This window comes from Vidua macroura, chromosome 4 (genome assembly GCF_024509145.1).
Source record: "Vidua macroura isolate BioBank_ID:100142 chromosome 4, ASM2450914v1, whole genome shotgun sequence".
Taxonomy (NCBI): Eukaryota; Metazoa; Chordata; class Aves; order Passeriformes; family Viduidae; genus Vidua; species Vidua macroura.
The window spans coordinates 7068030-7090593 of NC_071574.1; the positions used below are offsets into that span (position 1 = coordinate 7068030).

Below are 22564 nucleotides of genomic sequence, written 5' to 3' on the forward strand. Positions count from 1 at the left end.
GCAAAGCTGCAGCTTTGATAATTGCTGGCACCTTTATGGGAATTAAAAATGTAGCAACCTCTTAATAATAATTAAAGACTGTTTATTCTTCTTTTTTTGGGGTTTTTTTTTTTTTTTCCTTTTCAACAGTGATGTGAAGGGATAGAAAATGCCAGATTATCAGGAAAGATCAGCTTTTTACCAATGTTTTTAAGCAAGTTATTAGCAATAAACGTTATGCTCAGTAGTTTTGCCACAGTGATGTAGGATGTGTTATCCTGCTCTTGATTATTTGCCACCTTTTGTATCTACTGTGTACTGCTGGTTTGAGGGGGACTTCAGGTTTTTTGTTTTTGTAACAAAAACTCATAGTGGTGTGATCTGTGAACAGAGGAAAATATGAACACTAATCTTAGTTGATTGATATCAGTAAAATCTTGGAGCTGGGAGAAGGAAGCCTCTGGCCAGAAAAAACAAGTCTTCCCGTATTAGTCTGATTTTCATTTTAGCACTTTGCTCTGTAGTGAGATCTGCAAAGTTGGTGTTTCAGCAGCAAGTACAACTTTTCTAGTCTTAGTAGTGAAATACTGTCCTTCATTTGAAAGAAGGCACACTTAAAGTAACCACAGCCCCTCAGTAGCTTCCTTTTATTTGGGACTTCGCTTCATGCATGTTCTGCGGACAAATATCAATCTCTCTCAGGTTTTTTGAAGTCTCCTACTGTTCTCCCAAAAAACACAGGAGAAAGATTTGGTCATGCTCTGAGTGCTGAAAGATTGATCTGCTGGCTGTATTTAAGCTGCCTTGCTGTACTTCTTAGTGAAGCGAGATAAGGTCTATGATGCAGTTGTGTGATGCCGTTTCTTCCTGTTGCTATACAGCTTTGCAGTAAGCAAACAGGTGACTTGTAGTTTGTTAGTAAAATGAACTGAAGTAAAAATCTATCTACTGAGTAGGAAAGAAAGCTGAGTTGTAGAGTTACAGCATTTCTCTGCTGTCTGGGCCTGTGCTGTAGCATGTTGTGAGAAAATGGGGCAAGGATATTGGGGCACTCCTTGGGGTGTACCCAGGAGCTTTCTCTGCTTTTCTGTTCATACCTAGTGCCAGCCTTTGTCTCTTCTGAGTCTTGAGTTGAAATTACTTTACTCTATGTAGCCCAAATCTGCTGGGTTAGGACTCTTTTCTCCTCAAGCCTGTGTTCCAGCACTGTTAGGCTGTAAGGTTTCCACTGTGGCTTTCCAGATGTCCAGGCCGTTGCTTACGAAGAGCCGAAGCACTGGTGCTCCATCGTCTACTACGAGCTGAACAACCGCGTCGGGGAGGCGTTCCACGCGTCCTCCACCAGCATCCTGGTGGATGGCTTCACTGACCCCTCCAACAACAAGAACAGGTTCTGCCTGGGGCTGCTCTCCAACGTCAACCGCAACTCCACCATTGAGAACACGAGGCGGCACATCGGCAAAGGTGAGTTTGGGATCTGGCCATCCATTTTGGGTGGGGGTGGTGTTTCCCGAGACATGACAACCTGGGCTAGTTCTCTCAAGAGTAAACTGCTCTTCCCTAGCATGTGGGAGAAGTGCTTGTGTTGGTAAACATATAATTTTCTGGCCTAGTCTTATAAACAAAGTATTGTTCCTACCTGGTTTGTAATTACAGGAAGCTTTTACCCTTAATCAATTTTAGTTGCCTGAAGGCTATCGAAATCTAAATTAGAGGTTAAGGCAGTTTGTCTCATGAAATGTCTTGATTTATCTTGATTATTGCTGTATATGGAAATCCAAATTGTGGTTCTTGGCACCAAATGTTTTAGCTAACCTTAGTTCTAACATAAATTAGCTATCCTAACATGTATTTTGGGAGATAACCTGCTGAAACAGTTTATTCCAATTGCATTTTTCACAGGCTGGTGATTCTTTCAGTGGGAACTTTGTGTTTCCCTTCTGTGTCTGTGACAGTCTTGCAAAAGAGAAAATCTTCACCTTTATGCCTGACTAACTAATACAGTCCTCTTTTCTGAGAACTCACCTGTAATGCAAATGGCAGGCAAAGCTGATATTGCCCCCTGCAGTGGGCCATTCCTGCAAGGCACATTTTTTAGGTATTTACATTTTTAGTAAACTGTAATTTTTCTGAGACAGTTGAGGGTTCAGCATGCCCAAACAGTGGGGTAGATGTGCCAGTTCATGAAGAGGAGGAAAGAGCTAAAGCTGAAGAGAATGGTCAGATCCTCCTCAAGTCTGAGCCCCCAGTCTGGAGAGCTTTTCTCTTCGTGAGAACTTTGTGCAGCTCTCAGTAGTGCACCACACCTGTGTTGTGCCACTCAAGTGTTAATACTTCTTCCTTCTTTTCCTCCCCATCCATCTTCCCAAGTATCAGGATATTTATTTAACACCTCATTCATTTTTCCTGTTAGGAATAACCCAGCTGCAGGCAGAGTTCTGCTGAAGCACTTAACTGCATGTGTACCAAAGCAGAGCGTGGGAGGGACAAGGATGCAGTTTGAATAAGTAAATGTGTACGAGTAATGGTGATGTAGAACTGTTAGTCTTTGAGAAAGGAGGAGTAAATCCCAAACTTGAAGACATAGCCATAAATGTTTTTGCAAATCAGGTGGGAGTATGTATCTACCCACACATTCAGTGACAAAATCTTACATGACAGAGCACAGTGAAGGCTTTCTTACTGGACTGCAGTCAAGTTTTCTAATTCTCTGTGTTCACCTCTGTGATTTGTGACATTGTAGGAGGTGAAAGGTTTAAGTGGCAAATAAACCATTTTTAAATACAGAAGGTAAATTTTCTTGCTTTCTCAAACTTCTTGTTTTTCTTAGAATTGACTCCTACTGCCACAAAGGTTCTCTGTATGTTACTTTTTTGTGGATTTGTTGCTGTGGATGACAGGTGAAGGAGCAGGCACTAGAAGGGGAAAGGACTGTAAAATTGGTGTGTACCCTCATTTGGCAGATAGGTCTGAGGAATACAAAGGCCTTTTTTTCTCCACCTAGCTTTCTGGAATTAAAGCTAGCTGACAAAACTCAGGCTACCCAAATTAGCATTCAAGACTTTTCCAGAGATTCGAGCTTGGGGCTGCTTCAGTATCTACAATGCAGCAGGTTTCTGCTCTCTCTGCTTGCATTCCCAATTGCTGCTTCACTTAAATATCATGAGAAAAAGTTCAAGTGGTCAGGTTGTCCAATGGAAGGCATCAAAACTACTGTGCTTGCTAGTTTGGTGTTGTTGAATATACAACATGTTGATTCCCCATACATACATGCATACATACATACATGCATACATATTGCCTGCTGATGAAAGAGAAAAGTAAAAATGAAGACAGATGATACTCTGATATGTAATTAAGGTTTATCTCTTTGAACAGAAGCCTATCTCTGTGGAGACAGAGCATGAAAACAGACACAGAGTGTGAATTTGCCAACCTTCTCCTCGCAGGTGTCCATCTCTACTACGTTGGAGGGGAGGTGTACGCTGAATGTTTGAGCGACAGCAGCATCTTTGTGCAAAGTCGGAACTGCAACTACCACCACGGGTTCCATCCCACCACGGTCTGCAAAATCCCCAGTGGCTGCAGTCTGAAGATTTTCAATAATCAAGAGTTTGCTCAGCTCCTGGCTCAGTCCGTGAACCATGGCTTTGAGACAGTGTATGAGCTTACTAAGATGTGCACTCTCCGGATGAGTTTTGTAAAGGTATGTGGGCATTTGCTTGAGATTATTTTGTAAGCAAAGTAAATTATTTTTTCTGAATGCAGTGATTTTGAATGGTCCAGTAACTCCCTTCATCAGCTTATTAATGGCTGTTGAATTTTAAGGATGGAATTGCTCATTAAGTCTAAGTGAAATGAAGTATTTGTGGACAGAAGACCATCTGACCCACATACTTAGAAAGCTTGAGGTGACTTACAGAAGATATTTCTTCACATAAGTCCTCTAAATCTTGACCAGCAACTCCCAAATTAGGAGCTGCAGTCATTATTTAGAATAATATGTATAACTTTCTATTCTAGGAAGGCATGCAAGGTCAGGATTTCTGATGTGGCTGTTGTGTGAGTGTCAACATAGGTACTGATATGAAAGGGTTGGTCCTTAAATGAAAGTAATCAAATGAAGATGGTGATATGCTGCAGTTCCTCTCCGTGATGGGAGGATGAGAGCTTTCAGATGTATTAAGACAGGGGTTCCTAAAATGGAATAGGCTGTTTACAGCTCTGCATCCTACAGAGTTGTAGGGCAGTATTGCCTAAACAGTCAAACAGGACCTCTTGTGTATTGGAAGTTGCACTGCACAGCTGTGCTGGGAGCTGGGAAATCCCTTCATTAGGGATTAATACAAAGCAGAGGAAACTGTGCCTGCAGACTGTGCCTGTCAAAGTCTTCTCTTCAGACCTGCCCCAAAAATAGCTCAATTACAAAACAATTTTGAATGCTTTTAAATATCTCCTTATATCTTTGGCAATTACTGTAACAGAATCAGGTATGAGCTGAAACAAAACCTGTGTTAAGTTGAGAAACAGTCAGATGGGAGATAACCATGCCCTCTTTCTCCAAGGAGAAATGCTTCTCACTTACTGCTCAGTTTATCATCCCCATCCTGAGAATGATACTTTGGTTCTTGTCAGACAGATGCCTCACCCCCATTTCCACATCAATCTTATCACCTCATCTTTTAATTTTTTGATCTGTTTGGCAGCATTTCCACCCAATTTGTTCTGTTTTCAGTCTTGGCAGAGAAGATTTGAATATCCCCCTCTTTAGATGCTTTATAGGGACCTCAGGCAGCTGGCAGTGATGTATGGGGAAATTTTGCAGTGCTACAGGTTATGTCTTTAAAGACTTCCATTCCAGGAGATCTGAAATGATACTTTTCCACATTTATAATTTTTTTAGCTTCTGATTTGTTTGTTGAAATGTGATAATAGTTGGTGGGTGCTGTGGGTGCTGTGCCACCCTGCTGATAATGACTGTTGAAAGCTATTTTGGTAAGAAGTATGCTTTTCAGGTATTTAGTATTCTAATATAAGGTGATTTGTTTTTTCTTTCCCCGCTTATGATTCTATTTCCAGGGTTGGGGAGCTGAATATCATCGCCAGGATGTAACGAGCACTCCATGCTGGATAGAGATACATCTCCATGGTCCCCTTCAGTGGCTGGATAAAGTACTTACTCAGATGGGCTCTCCTCATAATCCTGTTTCTTCAGTGTCTTAAAAAGTCCCAAGCTCCTGCATTTTGGAAACAGTTGAGCCTTGCATGTACTTGAAAGATGTATGAGTCAGACACACGTTTTTTCTTTTTTCTTCCCCCCACCCAGCTGGCAACAGCTGAAAAAGAGCCATGAAAACACTTGACTTCTGTGACCAACTGCTGGGTTCAGAAAAGAAAGATAAATAAACCCCTTTGACATACTGTTGGTATAAAGAATTTTAGTTTACATTGTAATGTACTATTGTGGAGTTGATTTACAGGGCTTAGTACAAGAGGGGACAACAGAGCCAAAGCCAAACTCAGTGTGCTGGACAGAATTCCCGAAGGATTTTTCTGCAGCCGTCACTCTTAAGGTTCTCCTTCCTTACATTCAGCACTCACTGGTTTCCCCCACGTCCTCTGGAGCTGAGAGTGGATGTTGGCCAAGTCTGCTTTTTGCAGCCTCTCTTCAGTACTTCTTAGAAACATTACACTGATGGTTGCTGTTCTCTTTAAAAGTAAAAGAAAGCATAAGGTTTAATCTCAATAACTCTGTGCTATCTCTGAAATTGTGTCCTGACCATACTGATGTAAGAATGTTAGGTATGTTCTTTTACTAAATGTATGTATGGTGTATTTGAAAGTTTAGAAATTAATTAGATTTAGACCATAAAGGAATTAGGAATATTTGAATGGGGGGAGGTGGGGGGGGAAATGACAGCTGAAATGTAGAATATATTGTAAACATAGCGTGTTAGTTTAAACTGAAGTCTGAATTTTGTTGTGCATTTTGTTTTCATAGTGGCTTCATCTTGTTAGTTCTGACTATTTTTGCCTCTTCCTTTTCCCCCAAAGCAATTGTGCAGCTTCTTTTACCCATGAAGAGGACAAAATTATTAATTACTGCAGTTTGAAGGCTGTAACTCTGTGTATTTCAAGACAAATTTGTACAGAGTGCTCTTTAACTATTGAGCAGTTTTATACAGTTTATGTAACAAAAGTAGGCTTTTAATTTTCTAAGAGAATCTTGTTTTGCCAAACCAAGGAACTGTTAATTGTCTGGAGGACTTCAGTATCCCTGTGGGGGTCAATTTCAAACTTAAAAAAAAAAAAATTTTTTTTTCCTGCTTGGTTTATTTTCTTCTCTTTGCTCTTTTATATTCATGTAAGCTGTAGTACTTTCAAGTACTTTTATTCCAAAACTAGTGGGTCCTCTTTACTGGAAATTTTGAATAAAACCTGTTGTTACTGCTTATATTTGATTAAAACCTTGTCTTGTCCACTTCTTAGCAGACTCTTAACAAACCAGATAAAGGTGTGGTCTTGGAGGAGGAGCAACTAGAAATGAAGATGTGCTGAGCTTAGACGTAGTGATTTGTACAGGTTAGTAGCTGTGCTAAACTCAGGAGCAAGGGGAGGCTGAGCAGCAGAGCTCAGTGTGTGTTCAGCCAGACACAGAATGAGGCAATGCCACCTTTTTCTCTTTTTTTTTTTTTTTGTTTTGTTTGCTTTTTGTGGGTTTTTTTTCCCCTTGCTCAGGGGAAAAAAAAAAAAATCCATAATGTACAAGTTCCCTATTGAGAAGAACCTGCTACTTTTACATTCCAAGGACAGGTTTTTTGGTTTCTTTTCAGATTCAGTTTAACATATCTTTTTCATAAAGAAGTGGTCACAGCACAAATGTAAGTCTTAAAAATAAATAAAATTTAGAGATGATCAAAAAGTGGAAGAATGCTGTTTGCTGCTCAGACACTGACTTTGTTTTTGATATCTTCAGCCCCTGCTATATAAACTCCCAGCTGTTCCCAACAGTTTCATTGCTTTTTATGGAATGCAGCTGTGAGTTAGTGACTTCTATTTTAATTAGTGCTGTAACCATCCATCATGCAAGTCTTAAGGAGTGTTTCTACTTGGATGTTTTCCTATTTGGATGATCCTCTGCAAGTTTTGATAAACTTTGAAAAAGTGTTGGAGTAAGAAAAGACAGTTTTATGTTGTGACTGCTTTTAATGTTGCTGTCTTTTATGTTTTGGGCTGTAATGCCTCTCTGTTTTTCCTAAATAGGGATTAAAATTAGAAAATAGTAGCTCTGCAGTGCATCAGAAACTTCCAGTGGTAATCTGAATTAAGTGGGACGTGCAGGATCCCAGTTTTTCTGAGTTCCTTCTGTCAATTGTTGTCAATTTTTCTATAATACTGTTGAAGTGCTGGGTACATAATATTTTCCTTATCTGTTATCCAGCTTTTTGCTTGTGGTGTGGAGATATTAAGTGCAAAGAAAATGTGTACCTTCATATGATGGCACAGAGTATCTCAGCTGCACTTCATTACATAAGATGAGTGGATTGGAGTAGCAGCTGAGACTCTCAGGTGGTTTTATCTGGGTTAATTTTTTTTTTTTCACAGTACTCATATGGGGCTGTTTTGGATTTGTGCTGGAGACAGTGTTGATAACACAGGAATGTTTTCCGTATTGCTGAGCAGGGCTTGCACAGATCCAAGGCTTTTTCTGCTTCCCACCCCACCCCACCAGTGAAGAGACTGGGGGTGCACAAGGAGCTGGGAGAGGACACAGCTGGGACAGCCAACCCCAGCTGACCCAACATATATCCTGTAACATATGGAGTCATGCTCAGCATTTAAAATGGGAAGAAGGAAGGAAGGAGGGGTGCTTGGAATGATGGAGTTGTCTTCCCAAGATACAGTTCTGTGTGATGGTGCCCGGATTTCCTGGAGATGGCTGAACACCTGCCTGCTCATGGGAAGTGGTGAATGAATTCATTGTTTTGCTTTGCTTGTGTGTGCAACTTTTGCTTTGCTTATTAAATTGTCCTTATCTCAGCCCACAAGTGTTCTTACTTTCACCCTTTCAATTTTCTCCTCCATCCCACCTGGGGTGAATGAAGGAGCAGCCACTGAGTGGTGCTTAGTTACCAGCTGGGGCTAAACCACAACAAATTAACAGCCAGAAACAGAGAAGGTAGGACAGAAGTTACCTGGGAGGAAGCAACTGCTGGCTTCAGGCTGTTGTGAAAAATTTTGGAGCATTTTGAAGAAGCCTTCCTTCTGCTTTGCCCTGCTTTGGATAGTTGGAGTAAGAAAGCTTTTAAAGGCAAATGACAAGAACGAAAGTTAAAGAATTTCTTGCTGACCTCTCACAAAACAGAGAATGTTGAGAACTAAAAACATGGACAGAGCCTACAGTGTCAGCTCAGTGTCAGGTAAGTTCCTGTTGCTTATTTGGTTTTATTTCCTCATAGTTTCTTCCATTTAATCTCCTGAACAAGAGTTATACACAGAAGGCGCTACTTAAAAGCCAAGCCAAGTCTCTGTTAGGAGAAACTGAAAAGACAGGGATGTCTTTATTGAGGAAAAGCAGTATATGTGGACACAAATAATTCCAAGGAGCTGAATGTGTTTTGAAATCTCTGCTTTGGCTTTTAAGTGCTGGAAATGAAATAATTCTCCCTGAGTGGAGATGACTTTTTAATCATTTAGGAGGATCTTTTAAGAACGCTTAAAAGATTTGTTGAAGGCTAAGAGAGGTAGTCATACTTACCTGTATGGATTTAGGAAGGTGTGGAAAAAAAAAAATTCATGTTTTATCATATCCTGTGGGCCTGGATGCTTTAATGCTTGCTTACCTGGTATTGCTGTCTACTTTGTTAAAGCCATTTGCTGCTATATCACTGCTCTTGCTACTGTAGCTCTTGTCCTTTATTGCCAATGATAGTTGTCTTTTTTAGCCTCTAAGCAATACAGGTGTGTGTATCATTGTTTGAAGACACCAAATCAGCGTAAAGGTGTCTGAAATTCATATGGACCATTTTTGGTGTGCCTATCTCCTTGATTTTTCCTTTGCCTTGTCACACTCTAAACCTTTGATGGACACCTTGGAAGTTAGCTGTGATTTGGTGCTCTCTTTAGTAACTGCTGCTGGTTTGTTCTGTGAAGCACACTGTAGCCTCTTAGTGTGCTCTTGAGATTTGTGATTCATGGCCATGAACTGGCAGTCACCTTTTTCTGGATGCTTGCCTAAATATACAACAGAACTCTACCATCACCAGCAGTGGTGGAGCAGTATATTTTTTACATGCATCGTCTCACAGTTCATTTTCTTTAATACATTTGTGATTCTGTGCAGGAGGGAAGGGAAAATGGCTCGTATTTTCCTCTGGCCCTCTCTGTCCTTGACTTAACTCAGTGAAGAGAGACATGCCTGCCATGTTCTCCTTCAGGGGATGTACTCTCTTCTCTGTTCCTTAAGCTCCCCTTACTGACTTCTATATTCTGGATGACTTTCCTTGTTTTTTTGAACTCTGCAAATTGTTTTTTGTCATCCCCAGGAGGTGCTGTCCCTGTGCCACTGTGGGTCACGTGTCTGTGTGTCATCATATGCTGGGAGCTGCTGAGGCAGAGGGCTCTGGATCCCCACTTTTGTTCAGTTTAATTGATGCATCTGACAGGTGGCTCCTGTTTCATTCACCCCACCTGCAGTCCCTTCAGCTGGGAGGGCTGTGTCCCCTGGGGTGTGTGGTGAACTGTTTTTCCATGAGGCAGGTGTGATGGAGAGGCAGCCTCCTGATCAAAGCCTGTTGCAAACACAGAAGTGACTGTAGTAAAATTGACAATGTAAGCATCCACTGGGCTTGATGTGGGTACAGAGCTGAGTGGGTCTATTGCAGGGAATGGACAAGATGGGTACAGTTTTTATGCAGGTCTGATGAATGCCTTGCAGTTAAAAATGATCCTCAGTGTATGTTGTTAATTGATCTTGTGCGACCGAAGTAATCAAAAGTAATGTCAAACAAACCCCCAAGTTTTACAAACAGTCCAAGAGTGTGGAATTTGATTCAATCATCTTTAAGGAATGTTAAGATTATTTTTGTTCTAATGTGTGTAGATTGATCATTTTTTCTTAAGAATTGGCTTGTGATTTCCCCTTTTAATCCTGCCGCTAAGGCATAAATTGAAAAATCTGTATGTTCTCTTCATGATCCTGCCAGCTCATCTGAGACTCTAAATTGCTGAAGCTCAAAGGAGGCTGCTGTAGTTTAATTTTGAAGAAGTAAGCACTGTCACTTGCTCCAGATTGTAGACAGGAGTTAAGATATCTCATAGCAGTGATAAAGGCCTGCCACTTGCAGTTGTGTTCTGTAGTAAATAGAAAATGAGCTATAATTATATTACAGGCTTTCTTTGCTCAAAGAGTTTGGTTTATGTGGAGCAGTCACTTGCTTAGACGTGCTAGGAAGAGCACAGTTTGCCTTTGTAAAACATATTCTGATTTTCCTGTTGCAGCTTTCCCCAGTGTCCCTGTAACACGTAAAAACATTATTTTCTGTAAAGAAAAATGGTATGCATAACTTTTAGATTACTGAGCCGAGCTTAGAACAAGCAGGAGAAGGAGACTTGATGTGTGTAGCGCTGCAGTAACACTTTACTGTTTTTTTGGAGTACTTGGTTCTTGGCGGGAGAGCAGGGTGGTCTGTCTCATCTTTAAGCCCTTCATTTTTGCCTTCTCTTGATACTTTAGGGATTGGTAATCCTGAGTGTTTTCAGATATCCATGTGGAGACTGAAGGATGGCTTCTGTCCCATCAGATATTTCTCCAAGTTTGTGGACCAGTCTCCTCAAGTCAAAATCACCATGGGGCCATAGTGTTGGCAACAGCACGATTTAGAAACTGGATCCAAGCATGGCTTCATTTTGAATGTGATTCAGCCAATGGTTTCACTACAAATGCTTTTCAAACCTCTCAAACACAGCTTGATCCCTTTGTTTGCTGGATTTGGGCCATGCTGTTTTCTCAAGCAGCACAGAAAGAAGCTACCTTGATCTGCATGCACTGGAGTCCAGGAACTGGGTTTTTATCTTGTGCTAAAAGAGCGGTTCTGTAAATACTCTTTCATGGGGTAGCTTTCAATTGCAGCGTGGGGTTCCTTTGTAGCCCCTACTGCTAATGATTGACATGGCTCTAATTCAGAATACATTCTGGGCACTGAGGCCATTCAGTTTTCTGATCCACTTGGTCTTGGTCTTTCAGGAATCATGTTATTGCCTCAGGTGTCCCTGTGATTTCCCCATGTCACAGGAGCAAGTTTCAACAGATAAAGTGGTAGATCTTCGATTGAATTTGGTCTTACACTGATAGAAAGCAGCTTACAATCAAAATATTAAACCACTAAACTCTCGAGAAATTGACCATCTTCAAAAAGATTCTTAGGAAAGCACTGGGATGTCTTAATGTTGGCAAGGGCACGTACAGCAGTTTGAGCTGTCACCTCAAGGTGGGAACCTCGAGTCTGGGGACCCTGATTTGGCAGTGTGTACTTTGAGTAAGGGGCCATCCATTGCCTCACAGGATCTGTTGGCACCATACGAGCCCCAGATGAATCCATATTGTGAGTAATCAACAGAAGCAATGGAAAAAGATCCATGTGTGTACAGTGGCAAGGGAAGGTTCACAGCCAGGTTTTCTTACCATCACCTGAGAAAGTACAGGAAATGCTCATTTCTGTGCCAGCAGCAGTGGGTGGGTGACAGGGATGTGGCAGTGCCATTACATGGAACAATCCCAAGCATGGTCAGACCTGGAACTTGACAGCTGAATGAGCATGGAGGCTGGTCTTGCATGTGACCATTTTGTTGGATAAAATGGGAGGAAAGGATCACCTGACCACACTGAGTGTTCTTGTTGTATTTGGTGTTTATTTCACTGTTATTTCAGAGTTGTCTGGGTGCTCTTACACTGTTGTTCCTTTGATAGTAAGGTGGATAAAAGGATATGCAGAATATGTGGGCTTTCCTCTTTTTTTGTCTGTGTTCCGCTCACCCTTCGTGTTTTGTAAAAGATTACTGTGTCTCCTTGTGTTGGGAATTACCATGGCCTGACACAGGTGGGGTATACAAGAAGCTCAGTAAAAATTCATTCTCTCTACAACTGTATCTGGACTGCCTGAAAAATGTGACATTGCCCATCACATAAACAGGAAACAGCCCTTGTAAGGGACTGAGTGTAGCTGAAAGCCTAACCCAAATAACATCTCCATCTGGGAACCTTTCAGTGCCACACAAGTTTGGAAAATGTGGTTGTCACTGGCTTCCACATGTGGGGATGAATGGTGGGTACCAGATGTTGCCTTACTATTTCAATTCTTTTTCTCTAAATTCCATCTGAGACACAAATGTTCTAGCTACAGCACTTGTGGGTGAAAGCCTGCACATGTGAAGGTTTTGGTGTTTGCACTGGAACAAGGCTGGACCTGCACCACTTGGGAGCAGGGTGGAGGTTTCTCTGGTCATCTGAAGTTTCTGCTGACAGTAAGCAGCAAAAACCTGAGAGGTAGCAAATTAAATGTGCACTTGTTGGAGGTGGAATGCAGCGTACTTCTAAGTGCTGGCTAGTATGTCTGTGAAAGCTGGCCTCATTTCCTCAAAAAGAACACCATGGAATGTAACAATAGACTGATGATATCCTCTTGGGGCATATGTAATAATTAGGCACTCTTAATTTCCATCTTTTCAAATTTATGGGCTATGGATTATATCCTGTGTCTGGTTTTAGTTTTCCAAATGCAGAACCAGAAGGCTCCTTGTGAAGTTCCTACCTCTCAGTACTTATAGCCTGCTCCCTCTCTCCCCAGCCTTTCTTCCTCCATACTTACAGAAGTTTGGAGAGTACAGTAAAAGGGCTGGCTACTGAAAAAAGTAGAGTATGAGTTCATGTAATACCATGAGAAGATACTTAGGGTATACCTGGAAGAACAAACAGTTGTGTGGGGGTGTATTTTAATTTCTGTTGTTGGGCATTTTTGAAGTATCCTGTTTATTTTTTGAGGGTTTTTTAGAAATGTAACTTCCAGGCTACAAGTCTGAGATGGTTAACCTGGTATTGCACGTTTGTTACTAAGGTACAAATTATAGAATTGGAAATAATTTAAAATTCCCTTTTCTAGAGAAGGCACATTCTGTAAGATAATATTCCTACTTTTAAGGAATACTTTTGGTAGGGTTTTTGTGTTTTGTTTTTCTGGAAAGCTGGATGAAAACAGGTGAGAAATTTAAGTCCTCATACCTGCAGAGGAGGAGTACAGGGATCTACTTCACTTTCTTCTCTTCTACGTCCCTGAAATGAATTATTCTTCTGTAGTTTTATGGGAGGAAAGGGAAAAATCTGGAGGGACTTGCTCCATGTGGTTTCCCTCTGGCTAAAGCTGACCCAGCCACAGGGAGAGATCTCAAAATGGAACAGATGTAGTGTTCTTCAGATGAATTATGAATTTCAGCCTCTGAAAGGATCAGTCTAAAAGCCAGAGGGCTGTGAGGGGAGGGAAAATAACTTTGCAAAACTAAAGCATCACTTTGGATGCATAAAGATTTGCAAGAAATTCTTTCAGGAATGCTGCATTGGAAGCGTATTTGAGCCTTGTACATGTTCTGCACATGCAGAAGTGCAGTAAATGCTGGTCAGGTGAGGGGCTGGCTGCATTGTGCATCCTTTCAGTGGTGTATGGGATGGTCAGAAGGGCTTTTGTGTAGGATTAAAGTAAAATTTTGAAGGTATTTTCAGCTTCCTGACATACCCTGTTCCAATTATTAATTACTTTTGTAGTTAGAATGTTTCTTCTACTATTTGGTTAAAGTTCACCATTCTACAAAATGGGTTTGCTTTATAGTTATGTATTATGTCTGTGTATTTTATTTTGTCTTTTGCACTTGCCTTTAGTGTTTGTCACTCCACTAGAAATACAGCGGGTTTCCATCATGTTTTCCTGGGAATCCTGAGGCATTCTTCATTTCATGATGCTTTCATAAGGCTCTTATGAGAATGAGCAATGGTTCTATGAAAAAGTTGGCCTAATCTCAGGACTCTTACATAATTGAGCTAAAATTTTTAGATTTTATATCTCCTGGAAATTGATCGTGTGGAATGTCCAGATTAGTGCTCATAGAAGATTAGTTAAACTAATTGACAAAGATTATCCCCTTGGATTAAACTACTATGTTTGTTCTTGCCCTTTCTTTTTTTGACTGTTTCTCTGGTACCTTTTAACACTAAAACTCTTAAAACTGTTGTTTGCTTGTTTGCTAGGTATTCACTGTTTTTTTTAAATAAGAGTTAAAACATTTATCCAAGAAGCACCTGAGAGTTGCTGTTTAAAAAAATTGCCTTAAAGTGAGGAGGCAAAACTTGGGTGGGTCCTTTTCATTTTGTCTTATTTCAATGGGGAAAAAAAAAAAGTGTGTGCTGTTATCTTTTTCTTAGATCACAAGGAACAAAAAGAGTTTTCTTTTACAGGTCAGACTTTAAAATGTGGTCTTTGTTATTTAGAATGCATTAATTAAGAAAGTATGTGGTTAGATAACTAGCATTAGGTATTTGTACTCTTCTTCCAGAAAAGCTGACCAAAGGGTTTTCAGAAGTAACCTTTGCTGAATTACTTGCTGACCTGCTGTCTGAGCCTCTGAGACACTGCAGGCATCAGTAACTAATGCAGGAGAGTTTGTGTGCATGGTGGCAGAATCAAGCAAGGAAACTGCCTGCTCACTATGTTTTGTTCTAAAACATCATGGTAAATAAAATGTGCTTTAAAAGTAACTGAAAGGATCAAACCTGGAGGTTTTGAAGCATGTGTAGGTAGCTATTCTGAGGAAGAAGAGTTAAATTCCTTTTCTCTGCTTTGCATAGAATAGGACAAGAAATAGCAGTCTTAAACTGCACAGATTAAAATTGAGTCTAATACTAAGGGCAGGGAGAAGAAATTTTTGTCAGTTAAGATAATAAACACTAACAAGTTATCTGGATAGGTTTTTGGAGAGTTGGTCATTGGATATTGTCAATGACAGGTTAGAAAAATGCATTTTAGGAATAGCAAAGGTCTTCTTGATGCTTTCTTGGATTCTTTCCTGCTGTGTGCTGTGGGTGTTTAGGGCTTGGTCTGAACTTTGAAGAGCTAAATTCTGCCGGATATATTGAGATGCCTTTGTCACTCAAATATATTTTCATGCCTACTGAGACATAGTGATTTAGTATAAAGTCGGCAAAACTATTTTCCCTCTCTTCTCCTTGTTCCATATGCCTGTGTAGTTAAAGATGAGTTGCAGCTAAAAAATTTATTGATTTGCACAGCTATGCTAGTAACAAACCTCGCTTTCTGCTCAGGAGTGTGTTCTGTACGAGTATTTAACCATCATGGGGAATGCTGGAGTATGAATGCCTCATACAAGACAATCTGGAAAAGAGCTTTTCCTGAAGCTTATCAATATTCCTTACAGGAGTCTTTGCTCTCAGAGCAGCAAGAGTGAAGAAGCAGTGACAGCTATAATGGCAGGGCACTAATGACTTGGGAGAAGTGTTACTTGTCTAATTGGAAATGATACAAACACTGTCATTAAAACAGATTGTTGATGCCACCTTTATTCTTTTCATAGGCTTAGTTACAAGATTGGATTCACTCTAAGGAGATGATATCATAATTTTTAGGCTTTCCACAACTAGATGAGGCTTTAACATATGAAATGTTGTTTTTCCAGAACACCAGCTAAAGGAAGTATGGATTTGAATGACTGCATACTTTTCCTTCACTGGAACAGGAGCACTGGGAAGGTGAAATGTCATTGACATATGGTTCTGAAACGTGGAGTAAGAGCTGAGAGCTCTGACTTGAGCTGTAATTTTCTTGAATTTTTTGATTTAATGTTAGCAAAAAATTCTTTATAGCTCAGTGTTTGGTATAAAATATGAGACGACAAAATCCATATGTCTTCCCTTCAAGAAAATCTCCTTTTGCAAGTAACTGCTGTTTTATTCCTTTCAGTCTCCACTCATGCTGTCTTTTTTAGAATAAGTCCATACAAGAAGTTAGCAACAGAAAGGGATAGTGATGGAGAGAGAATACAATACAGGAGGCCTCCTAGAATACTTCTAATGCAACACTATCAATTTTTTGCTTATTCCATCCTTTTAGATTCTTTCTAAAATGAATGGGCTTGTAAGGCCTTCTCTCAGACCTCCACTATTGGTGACTGCACTCTCATTGACTTACTCAGCATCTGTTTTAGTATCTGTCTTGCTTCATGAGAAGAAAGTAGCACCAGGGATGTGTTCTCTTGGAATAAATGGCAAACAGGGACAAGGGATGGTGTGTGTGTGTATAACATAGGCTTGTATTCAAGACTTCTTATGTTAATTTTTTAATGTTTCATCCACTTATGATTTGAATAGTCTGCTCTGGCTGAGCTAGAGAGAACATTCCTGGAGTTCCTAGAAGTTAAGTATTCCTGGAAGTTTCCTTCCAGAAATGGCAGAAAGCCTGAGTCTAGGCCAGACTAGAGACATGCAGAGATACAAAACTAGAAATTTTGGACAGACTTACTTGAGTTTTTGGCATCTGACTGCTGCTGTTTCTTTCCACAGCCCTGTGGGAAGGGCCATCTAACTTATCTGATAGATTAGCTTAAGTCAAATAAACAGCTGGGTTTTTAATGCTGAGAAACTGAAATGGAATAGCTGATCAGAAAAAAAAAACCCTGAGTCTATCCCCTTCCATACTAAAATTGCAAGACATCAAATAAATGCAGTTGAATCTGCTCTGAAAAAGATGAAGGATGCTGATAACCACAAGCCATCTTGAGCTGTGAGTACTGCAGAGTTCTTGTCTTCATTCTAAACAATTAAACAAAACCTTTAATATTAATGCAACGAGGCAACTACTCATATTTTTCCTAGAAAGTTTTCTGTTTATTTCCTACACTGGTGCTCTGAGCAGGTTTCTTAACACAGTAGCAGAATTCTGGTTAAAATGTATACTTTGTATTTTGTTTCTGGTTTAGGTGTGGAAATAAGATGACATTTCTATGTAAGCCTTGTGTTACACAGAGATCCCCGACTTGCTGCAGCGACCAGAGATAAGGCAACAGCAAAATCCTGCTGGCAAGTCAGAAACTTGCTGTAAGGGACTCCTAAACAGGGTTACAGTCACTTGCTGCTGTGAGTAATTTTCCAAACTGAGATGGAACCCATGTTTGCAGAGAGGCTTTTGTATTTTACACTCTGAAGCCTCCTGGATGCACTCTCAATAAATGTTCAGAATGTTTAAGTTCCTCAGGTAGTTAAGCTCTGTCGTGGCCAAACAGGGCAGATTTAGGATGGTGATGGTGAGCTGAACTCCTGTGTGTTCAGAATCCATCCGGGCTGTGTGACTCAGCCACATAGCGCTAGCTTCCCCTTCTGGCCAGAAGGAGTAAGGGAAGCCTCATGGCGAGAGTCTCGGGAATTATTTCTCAATTTTGTTCCTCTGCGCTAAAGATAAACACAATTTTTCAGACAACAAATTAACGGCTAACTTCCAGTGGGGGGGGGAAGTGCAGGTGGAACATCTTTGATTTTTGCAACATAATATAATGATACATTGAGATGGGGTTGCTGATGAATGTAGAATTCTTTTCTAAATGTGGACCTAGTCAGGAAAGCAATTAGTTGAAAATACCAACTTCTGAAAAAAAGATTCCAGATTTCCCTTCTGGACCTCTATTAGCTGGTCCTCGAAACAAATATTTTACTTCTTTCCGTAAGCTCTATGCTAATTTTCCCCATGCAGTTGCATCAGTTATGATTGCAGTGAGTTTGGTTGTTTGGACATTGGAGTTTTTTGCTTCCCTTTTTGTCTTATTTAAGGATTCTTCTTTCATCTTAATTCTGTAGTACTATATTTTGTATCATTAGGCTAAGCTTAGTAAATGTAGGGTGTACTTATATGAAGGTGTTTGTTTACTTTGTGGTGTGAAGCGATGACACACCTTATGATCCAACAGGCTTTTTAACAAGCCCTTTCTGAGTCAGTCAGCCTCTTAGAATGCTGTTGTGCTGTATTTCTGGGTGTGCTGATCATACAACATTGAATCTTAGCAGAATCTTCCCTTTTTGTCCTTTTCACACCCATCTGCTACAGCTGCCTGGAAAAATGAGGCATTTCGCTTGCACACAATTTTGGATTGTAAGACCAAAGTCTTGTTTTTGTGGGCAGGTTGGAGAGTAAGCAAGCAAATACACACATTACCTACACAACAGAGACTTCCAGCATGATAAACAGTACCTTGTGTTTAAGGCGCTCAGGTGGCCTGCCAGAAACAGCCTTTCCCTGTTCACACCACAGGTTTGGTCCCAACTGGAAATACCTAGGTTTTCCTACATCTCAGTCTTGAATCCTGACTGTCAGATTTACCATGGCCTTGGTCTTCCTCTTCTTCTTGGCTGTGTCATCTTGGAACAGAGAATGTCTTGATATGTTTTGCTGCAATGTTATGTTCCTATGGCTAATTCTCGCCACTGTCTCACTTCTACCAGTTGTGAGTTTCACGTGCTAGTGAAGCACTCAGCATGGGACAAAGAACACTGAGCACCAATGCTGTTGGAGATGCAGGGAAAAACACCTGAACGTACAAGAGATTTATGCTTTCACTCTCAATGTTCAGATTGTCTTCAGTGGTAAACTGAGTTATGCATTCATCATTGATTCCTTGCTCCGATTCTTCACCTTGTGAACTACAGTATTCACTTTTTGGTGTATAAGGTTGTGCTCATTTCAAACTGACTTAATAAATCTTTGGCACCCAGGGCTGGAGGGAAGGAGGATTATATTTAGTCACTTGAAAGTCTCAGTCCTCTGCTGAGGACTGAATTTTTGGCAACTACAGAACTTAAAAACTGCAGCCAATCAGGCCTTTCCTTGAGCAAAAAGTAGCTGGGAATGAGGGTGTGTCAGCAAAGTCAGGTGTCAGATTATATTTTGTATTATATTTTTTATGTTTACTACTATGCTTAGTATGGTTTCATTGCTGTATTGAAAAAAAAAAACAGGACAAGGCAACTAATGATTTCCTTTTCAGCTGTGAATATGAATAATGAACTACATGAGAAATATTTTGATATTGTGAATCATTGGTGGCCATGGAGAAAAACATGCTCTTTAAGCCAAGCTTTTAAATACTTTTTTAATTGAAAGAAAAAGAAATAATATTTTACTGGCAAGTGACTTGCTCTTCCAGGTTTATAATTTTAACAATGAATCAGTCTTGGAGAACATTATTTAAATGGCTTTTACAACTAGTAGTAGTATATGAATAATATTTGGGGGTTTTGCTTATATAGTAAATGTCCTTCCTTTTTTACAGAAAAGATAGTTGCTTTTATAGGAAAAGATAGTTTTATCTGTCCCCTTTAAAAATAATTTCATATCAGGCAGTTCATCATTAACAATTTAAAAACTTGTGCATAAGCAGTAGAAAACTTTCCTGTAATGGCTGATGTAATTTCTCACTAATGTGAGAAATCACTGCTCAGTTCATACCAACAAGGAAACGTTGAAGTCACTGCTCTAAGGTTTTGTGACGAAACTTCAGCTCCCTTGTTTATAAAAACACCATAATTATTTAAGATCACTTTTCCTTCTGCTTTCTTCAGATGCACTCTTGTAGGTCTCAGCCAAAGCTAATAGAGCAAATTTCTTCTTCCAGGCTCCAGCAGCCCTGACAACCTTATGGCTCCTCACCAGCACAGGTACAGAGAGTCTGCTCAGCCAGGGAGTTGTCTCCTCTCTGTAGGTGGCTGGCCCTGGGAAGCTGTGGAAAGGCTAGCCAGGCAGCTGACCTGCTGCTCTGTCCTGGCCTTTGTGGAAAAACCTTGGGATGCTCACAGTCAGCAAACACCTGTTGGTGTAGCAGTTGCATAGCTTCTGCAGAGAGGCCTTTTTTCCTGGTATTTCCTTGCCTGAGTTGCAATTGCAGATTTGAAGCCTGGGCTCAAGTTGCATTTCGACAGGCAAACTTTCAGCTGTGAATATACTTTCTAGTGATTTCATTTCAGGTGTCCAATTATCTTTCAAGAGAAGACAGGAGGTGTATTTTGTCTAGAATGCTAAGACTGTCCTTGAAAAGCTTAGCCTTTCTTCTTGAAAGGAAGGCTGTAATCAGTAGTTACCTTGCTTTGTGTTTTGTTGTAAAGAGGAGGTTGGATCAAACTTTTCTGCTTCTCTGAAAACTGAAATGAATTGAGGGGTGCCTTCTGAAATAAAGAGCAAATGGTAATTTGGTTGCCACTGTAGTTTCAGTTTGTACCATGGCAGGGACTGTGGTTTTGTATTGGCCTTTTCAGCATATTGCTGTAGAGAAATGTCTCTGATGATATTAAATATCATTGTATTAATTATGTGCACAAAGATTACTTTGGGTTTTCTTAAAGAGGAGGTGAACAGAGCAAGGAAATCAGTGTTGCCAGAGAAAGAAAGCATGAGCTAATCCAACTGAAACTGCAAGGGGAAGCCAGTTAGACGGAATGTAAATTTGCATGGTTGAATTTGGCAGATTCTAGTGTTAATACTATTCCTGCTGTGAGAAGTTACAGAAGGGTCTTTTTTCTATTCTTTTGTAATGATCTGGATTTGGTTGCACATTTTGCCTGAATGTCTGTGTGTCCCTGCACCTTCAGCTCATGGCCCAATATGTATAACACTTTACAGGATGTTTGATTTAGTATTGGCTCAGAAAGAAGACTGCTATATTTCATGAGTTACCAGCAGTACACTCTTCTTTAACACTGGGATCAATTTGCAGCAAGGAGGTTAAAACAGGTAATTTTCTTAAATCTTGGACAAGTTTGCAGACTCTGATGGAATAACTATGGGGTGTGCATTTTTTTTTTTCTGACACCCTTGGGGAAAAGAAGCAAAGAGAACACAGAATATGAGTTAAATTTGAAATTAAAAAAAAAAAAAACACAAATCCACAAACACACTCTCCCCACTCCAAATTTGAAAGATAATTTGTAAGAAAAAGGAGAAACAGAGCCTGATGCAGAAAGCTACTGAATTACCCTCCTGAATAGCTCAGCAACGATGTTAAGTAAATTAATGATGAACAGATAAAGAATACAGAAGTCAAGAAAAATCTCTGTATTGGAGATTAGAAAGTACAGACGCAGTGAGTATGACCAAAATTTATTGGGCTGTGTGTAATAACAACCAAACCCCCCCATCTTTAGTTTCATACATTGAAGACCACAGGAGAAACACAAGAACACTGTGTAGAATAGTAGGATGTAGATTAAGAAGACTCTAGATATGATCCAGCCTCTATGGGAGTATTTTGCCTATTTTGTATGAGGTTATAGTAAAAGAAAATCAGAGGTGGTAGAAGAGCACCTAATTCTAGCAGACCTATATAATCTCTGATATATGAAAGTCTATTGGAGGAAAGGGTGCATATAATTGACAAGGCAATAGGAAGTTTTCCTCGCATGTGTGGCATTTGGAGACCATAGTCTCTGACTGGTGAAAAGCAAACTTGTTGCATAACAGAGCTGGGGGGATAGGGGAACAAAAAAGAGGATGACTTGAGCAATTTGGAGTTCCAGACCTCACCAGTGAGCAAACTCTTGAAAACAGTTCTTGCAGGAAGATAACTCTACAGCACATTCATTGCCTACTTGTGGCCATATCAGATTGGCAGTACAGCTGATGGGCTGTGTAAAAGAGCAGCACTTTTGTTCTGAACTGCTGAGTGCACACTTTAATCTCACTCCTATTATCCCTGTCCACAAGGTTATCATAGAGAACCGAACAATGCCCTCTCCTCTTCAGCGTTCATGAAATGTGCAGTTTTCCATGCCTGTTCATCAAGGTCACTGACAAAAGTATTCAATCTGGGAGAACACAAAGGGGCATAAAATGAAGGATCAATTAAGCAGTAGTAGAATGTGGCTTTTTTTGTTGTTTCTGCTGTTATTAAAATAGTAGTGGGGATGTGTTACCTAGGTATAAGTACAGCACTTGAAACAGAGAGCCGTAGAAAGCTTGTTAATGAAGAGATTATAGTGATCCAGGCTAACTCTGGTGAATAAAGACCTGGTTAAACAGAAAGACCTCACAAGGCTATTTCAAAATGGAGCTTCTTGTCTCTTTCTGCTGTGGTTTCATCCCATGCTGATAGGCACAGAAAATTGCAAATTTTCTTAGCCCTGAAGTGTTCGGTTCTCTATGTATCATCATCCTCTGGACCGGAATAACAGCAGTGAGATTAAATTGTGCATCCAGCAGTTCAGGACAAAACTTTTGCTATTTAATAGTCTGTCATTTTCACTGCCCATGTGCTGACACTGTGAAAAAGTCTTTGCAGGACGCGGTGCATGGCACTGGGAACAGCCAGTGGATTCGGTGTGTTTACATTCATTGGAAGTAGATCTGTGTACAAGAAGATGGGCAGAAAAAGGGTGGTGACAAGACTGGAGAAACAATAATAATAGTTTAAAAAAAAATTAAGGAAGCAAAACAAACCCTGCCTCACAATAAACCAACATTCCACATCAGGAAAGTTTAAAGAGGAAGTTTAA

The 22564-nt window shown here is 40.2% G+C and overlaps 1 protein-coding gene across 5 annotated transcripts in view; it reads left to right on the plus strand.

The window, feature by feature from the left end:
* SMAD1 (SMAD family member 1) overlaps positions 1-6446 on the plus strand; it is a 42810-nt gene extending 36364 nt beyond the window's left edge. For all 5 annotated transcript variants that reach the window (XM_053976301.1, XM_053976302.1, XM_053976303.1 and 2 more), the window contains 3 exons: positions 1222-1443; positions 3429-3685; positions 5059-6446. In XM_053976301.1, the coding sequence (XP_053832276.1) occupies positions 1222-1443; positions 3429-3685; positions 5059-5202 (623 nt within the window). In that variant the 3' untranslated portion in view covers positions 5203-6446. The remainder of the gene's footprint in view (positions 1-1221; positions 1444-3428; positions 3686-5058) is intronic.
* Positions 6447-22564: the final 16118 nt, after the last annotated feature.